This window comes from Diospyros lotus, unplaced genomic scaffold (genome assembly GCF_014633365.1).
Source record: "Diospyros lotus cultivar Yz01 unplaced genomic scaffold, ASM1463336v1 superscaf1, whole genome shotgun sequence".
Lineage (NCBI taxonomy): Eukaryota > Viridiplantae > Streptophyta > Magnoliopsida > Ericales > Ebenaceae > Diospyros > Diospyros lotus.
In genome coordinates, this window is record NW_026267104.1 from 3,488,606 (window position 1) to 3,495,048 (window position 6,443).

At 38.3% G+C, this 6,443-nt stretch overlaps 1 protein-coding gene across 1 annotated transcript; it reads left to right on the forward strand.

The window, feature by feature from the left end:
• Positions 1 to 3,926: 3,926 nt before the first annotated feature.
• On the forward strand, positions 3,927 to 5,755 carry LOC127792845 (protein JINGUBANG-like). Its single transcript, XM_052323460.1, has one exon. The coding sequence runs from the start codon at positions 4,063 to 4,065 to the stop codon at positions 5,392 to 5,394; it is 1,332 nt and encodes a 443-aa protein (XP_052179420.1). The 5' UTR covers positions 3,927 to 4,062; the 3' UTR covers positions 5,395 to 5,755.
• The last annotated feature ends 688 nt before the right edge of the window (positions 5,756 to 6,443 follow it).

Sequence of the window (6,443 nt, forward strand, 5' to 3'; positions counted from 1 at the left end):
TATAAAATCTTAAAAGAAATTTAAAATTTAATTAAAATTAATCACAAAATTAATTAAAATATTTAATTTAAAACAAATAAAAAGAAAAGAAATTTAACAAAAATTTAATATATAAAATTTTAATAATTTTAAAAAAATATAAAATCTTTTTTTATTTTTTAATCAATTAATTTATTATTTTAATTCAATTAATTTATTGCTTTATTCTTTTAAAAAATCATAAATTAATTAATATTTTTTTAATTTATATAAAAAAATATAAAATATAATTCTGAAAAATAATGGTTGGATTAATATATAATTTATATGCACAAATATATATTTAGGAGACTTGTCAGATCGGATGATTTCGTGCGCGCACACACATAAAGGAGATCCTGGGATCGAAACCAAGAAAGGGGAAGGCTGGAGATTTAATTTCCAGCATTGTCACATGGTGCACAAAGTTCGGCATGCGCGGGCGCTAGCTGGCCGTCCACGCTTGTGAGAAATTAAAATTTTAATTTTATTTAATTTTTGCGGCATAGCACTGGCTTGGCGGTGATGCAAGGTGTGGTGGAAAAGATGTTAATGGTGGAAAAGAAATTAAATATTTTCAGCAACTGCAGCAAAATTACTGATTTAGCGTCGATTTTTAAAATATTTACCAGCAATTTTTGAACTGCATAAACTTGTGAACCCGCTAAAAGTATCACATCCTCTTTCATGACAACTTTGGTGGTCTAGCGCCATGTCACGAGGATGTATCTATTTTTTTAGAAGACATCTTCATTTCTCACAAAATTAAAAAATGAACTTCTAGTGTCACAATCTTTGGAACTCTTTGTCAAACTTGCTCTATCAGCGTGACAATCCCTTTTCACATGACTAGATTGTTTGTGCTTCTACCAGATCACTTTACTAAATTTTTCAAACTCATCAGGAGTTGGTTTGCCTTTCAATATCTGTGTAACCCATATTAGATCAAGATATCTTTGACTTATATTTGTCACAAGCCAAAAATGATCTTCCTATCGAACTTTTTAAAATTAAACTTTATTATGCTTGACATATCTTTTATCTACTAGGTGATTGATAATTAAATATCTGATACCATTTGTTAATAGGAAACCAATAATATGAATAAAAAATAATTTTTAATACTAATTAAGATCGCTCGTTGAAAATTTCAACAGATAATATACATTAACTATATATAAATTCTATGCTTTTGAGTAATATAGCTTGTGGCACTCGTCGACGTAACGTAACAGTAAAGTATGTTAAATTTCAAAAAAATATTAAAGATCAAATTTTTATAATAACATTTATTTTATATGAAGGTGCCAACTAATTATTCTATTTTGTATATATATATTGACCGTGATCACGTCCAACTTTACTCTATAGTCGAATAGGGGGAAAAGACCATCTGATTTGAAGATTAGAGGGGTGAAGTTTGAAACTTAATTATTAAAAAAAAAAAAAAAAAAAGCAAGCTTGTGTTGTGATTTTGTCGGGGTGACAGGCAGGTGTCCGTACCCTTCCAACCCATCCGAATCCTATACCTCAAAAAAAAGGTTTAGGCTTTGGAGGCCTGTTGTTCACTGCACCTGGGATTGACATTTGACAACAGTGACAACCACCCTGTCAGTCACTACGCCTTGGTGACGCTCGGTGACACACCCCCTGCAAGCGTGTCGCCCACTCATTGGTCCACCGTATTTCCTTGTTCACCTGGCCACGAAACTTTGCCTCGGCCCCCGGTTTGGTGCTTTTGGCGCGCACCGGGACACCGCAATGTTACGTGGCGGCCGTTGCTGCTACAGTCACTGTCGAACCGTCACCCTTTGTTTGATTTATGGGGGAGGCGGAGGCTGTTTGTCAAGGACCCGGACCCGTTGACGTTACAGCGGCCCAACCGCCTTGTCACGTGCCTGGTGCGCGACACGTGTGTGAGGGCAGCAGCCCGTTGTTGTATTTAACTTTGGAAACACAAGCAAGCAATCACCACATTTGGCGGCCGTTTGGTTTATCTTTTAATTCTTGTTATTATTAAAATATTAATTATTATTTACTTATTTTTTTAATAGGGTTTTTGTTCTTTTCTTGCTATTGGCTCTCTTTTTGAGTAAATTGCAAATTAGAAATTACATTAATTAGTCTCTACCAATATAAAGTTAAATAATATTAGATTTAATTTTTAGAATGTGGAGAACGCATTTTGAGTGTAATTAATTAATTTTATTAGAGTTATTTCAATTTTTTTTAAAATCTTAATAATTCAACTTTAAATAAAAATAACTCTAATATCAATGAAAGCAAAAAATAGAGTGATTAATAATAAAAAGTGATTAAGATAGTATAAGTATCATTTACTTAAAATTGTCTCTTGTTAATAAGTTTGCTTAATATCAATAGGCACAAAACATAAAAATATTCATGTACTTTATCAAAAAAGCTGCGTGACGATCTGAATTTTTAAAATATTTCATTAGACACCTTTATTCAAATAAAGTAAAATTATTAAACATATTTTTGTCTAATCAGTAAGCAATATTGCAAGAGCACTTGCTAGTAAGTGTCCTTTTAGCACATACATCCCTAACTCTCTTACTCTTTTTCTAACGACATCTTCTCAACTCTCTCTTTTTCTCTAGCTTCTGGCATTTTTCAACCACTTCTTTTAGTCTTTGGCAATATTGAAATCAAAGCCTGTCCACGATCTTTCTTAAACTGCCTTGTTTACGTTGATCTCCAACTTTTTGTTCGCCGAAACCCAAGCTCCGAAAGTTTTGTAAGTTTTCCAATTTGGAGTTCTATGACAGCAAGAGCAGACAATAATACTATAGTAAGGCCACGCTAGCGACAATCACGTGCAGCAATAAAAAGAACCAAAAGGTTAATGATGGATTGGTGATGAAAATGATGAAGAAGAGGCTAAAATTGCTCATGGGCTTGTCGAATGACTTGCCATCATTCTCTTAGATTGATTTTGGGTTAGATCTTGGATGGGGATTAATTTGTGAGAAAAAACCTAGTAATTCGCTGGTTAGATCTCGGGTGGGGATTAATTTGTGAGAAAAAACCTAGTAATTCGCTAGAGAGAGAGAAGAGATACAATTAGAGAAAGAGATGAGAGAAAAGTTGAGGAGATATCAAAAAGAGAAAGAAAATATGCCAAAAAAGACGCAATTCATTGATAAACAACATTTTGCCATGTCACATGTGACTTCTCGTTAGCCTAGTTCACATTGCATGTGCGTTTCAGGCTTTAACAAATCCAAAATTAGTATTTAATGAATATTTAATAATTTTATATTTTTTAAATAAATATGTTTAACGAAACATTTTAAAAATTCAAGGTACCACACTATTTTTAATAAAATATAAGAGTATTTTTATGTTTTGCCCGCATTTATCTCATTCATAAGAATATAAATAAGTGTTCTTATTGCCAAAATGAATAATAATAATAGAAAGTCGTTCATTCTTTTTACATTTTTATCTATTCGATATGTCTTTTTTTTTAAAAAAAATATTTTCGTTATTATCCATTCTTAATAAGGTTAATAAATGAATATTTTTTTAATTATTTTTGACCCCTTCTTTACCCTATAGAGAGAGTTGAGTAAGATACTTTTTTTTTTTTTGTCAATGTAATTTTAAAAATGGAATAGATAAGAAGGTGACAGGTAAATGGTAATTTGTGTTTGAAGCATTTCACGTAATATAAAAAGTTTAACCACCGGCTCAGCCGGTTTCCAGGAGCAGCAAAAGCAGATGCAGATCTTTCCGTTACCAAAAAGCTGCGCATTTGTAACCCTGACACGTGTCGGTATTTCAGACCCTATGCTTGCACCCAGTGGGGCCCACACTCTCCTATATTTGTGTGTGTGTTTATATATATATATATATATGTATATGATCTGCCCGATCCACTCCGAATTCGCTGCGACTCTTCAGTCTTCATCGGCTTCTCCATTTCATACCACACATTCACAGCGTTCCACTTTCTTTCTCTCTCTCTCTCTCGCCAGTCTCGCTTCTTCTCTCGATTGTCTACGTACGTCTTTCGAACCCATGACAAGCGAGGGAGGCGGAGCCGCCGCAGACCGCAACCTGTTGGTGGAGCACACCAGTTTCCGGCGCCCCATGTTCGGCACCTTCCTCCACTCCGAACCCACCCTCTCTCTCGACCAAGACGATACCATTTTCGATGATTCCCAAAGTCCCCGATCGTTCGATGGGTTCTATAACGGCGACGGCTCTCATTCTCCCTTCTTCATGTGGCCGCTCAACCACCCCTCGCCCTACAACAAGTCACCGTGGGTTCGGGCCTCGCCTTTGATGCCGCCCGGCGAATCCAAGAACTTGATCGGCTCTCTTGTTCGTGAAGAAGGCCATGTCTACTCACTAGCCGCCTCCGGCGGGCTGTTATACACCGGCTCCGATAGCAAAAACATTCGGGTCTGGAAAAATTTGAAGGATTTTTCTGGGTTCAAATCGAGCAGTGGATTAGTAAAGGCCATTGTCATCTCCGGCGACAAGATATTCACCGGCCACCAAGACGGGAAGATTCGGGTCTGGAAGTTCTCGGCCAAGAACCAGAAGAATCCATACAAGCGAATCGGGAGTCTCCCCACGAACATAGACTTTCTAAGATCCTCGTTTAATCCAAAGAGCTACGTCGAAGTACGGCGCCGCCGCGTGCCGTGGATCAAGCACTACGACGCAGTTTCCTGCCTCAGCCTGGACGAGGATCAAGGCCTTCTGTATTCAGGCTCCTGGGACAGAACCCTAAAGGTCTGGCGAATCTCCGACTCCAAATGCCTGGAATCCATCACCGCCCACGACGACGCCGTCAACTCCATCGTCGCAGGCTTCGAAGGCTTGGTCCTTACCGGCTCCGCCGACGGAATGGTCAAGGTCTGGAGCCGGGAATTACTGGGTAAGACCTCGAAGCATACGCTCATTCAGACCATTCTGAAACAGGAGAGCGCTGTGACGGCGGTGGCCGTGAACTCTGCCGCGCAACTGATATACTGCGGCTCGTCGGACGGTTTGGTGAACTTCTGGGAGCGCCAGAAGGAGCTGACCCACGGCGGCGTGCTGCGCGGGCACAAGCTGGCGGTGCTTTGCCTGGCGGCTGCGGGGAGTTTGGTGTTTAGTGGGTCGGCGGACAAGAAGATATGCGTGTGGAGGCGGGTGGAGGGTGGGGACCACGTCTGTCTCTCGGTGCTCGGCGGCCACGTCGGGCCGGTGAAGTGCCTGGCGGTGGAGAAGGACCGGGAGCGGGAGGGGGCGAAAGGGGAGCAACGGTGGATATTGTACAGCGGGAGCCTGGACAAGTCAGTGAAGGTGTGGAGGGTGGGGGAGCAGCTGCCGGATTTGAGGCAGTTGCATTACGTGTGAGAGATATTGAGGTGCCGCCGGGAACGGTGGTGATGGATGGAAAAGGTATGATTTTGAAGCACGCGGGATCTTAGAAACGTAGTAACGGTCCAGTCCCCCCAATTATTTATGAATACAGTGTGCGATCAGATCAGTGATGAATGATGAATCGACCCACCATGCACGTTTCGAAGAAGAATAAGAAACAGTGAAGTGGGTACTTTTTAGGATGAGTAATAGTATTCATCTATATATAACAGAGATAAATAGCAGTTTATGTGACCGTATTTGAACTCTCCTTTATCTCTATTGAAGATGAATAACATTAGTCTTTTAAGATATAAGATTAGGTGCACCTCTCTCAATTGTCATTATGTAATAATAATGTGAACCGAGCTCGTAAAATGCATGGAATGAGATTATGGATGGTGCCATCATGCAATTTCAACTAAGCATAACATTGAACGTTTGAGAGTGAGTCTTAATATAGTCTTAATTTCTTCTTAATTATTAAAATAAACCCATATCAGAGAGGCTTACGTACCCTTCCTTGGAAGGCAATTTACATGTTGTTTCTATTTTGCCTCACTCAAATAATCAATCATACACAACACTTGAATAGATAAGAGGGACTTGAATAGATAATTTCAATAATAATATATAAGACTATAGTTAGAACGTTACAATAAACTTTTAATGGTAATATATATATATATATATAGTTCATAAATAAATTCATTAATTTGATCCTTCTCTTCATTATTATTTTCTCTCAAGCAAGCTGCTGGTAGTTGTTGAACGGGCCAGACACTTGGTCCACGCCCAATAGAAGAAGCCCAATTATTGGCCCAATTAACGGTCTCACCACTTCAGGCCCAATCCGCTATATAATATAATATAAACCCCATTTGAAAACAAACAGGGTAGAGGACAATGGCTAGGTGGAGGGAATGCATTTTGTTTTCCGATAAAAGCATATTTATTAATATTTCATTTTTTAATTATCTTTCTTTGTCTTTGATATCAAATTATTGCTTTTGTTTATTTTAGAATTCTTGTTTTAATATATT

What these genes read in the sequence shown, in the direction of transcription:
- LOC127792845 (XM_052323460.1), top strand. Translation starts at nt 4,063, where the DNA reads ATGACAAGCGAGGGAGGCGGAGCCGCCGCAGACCGCAACCTGTTGGTG.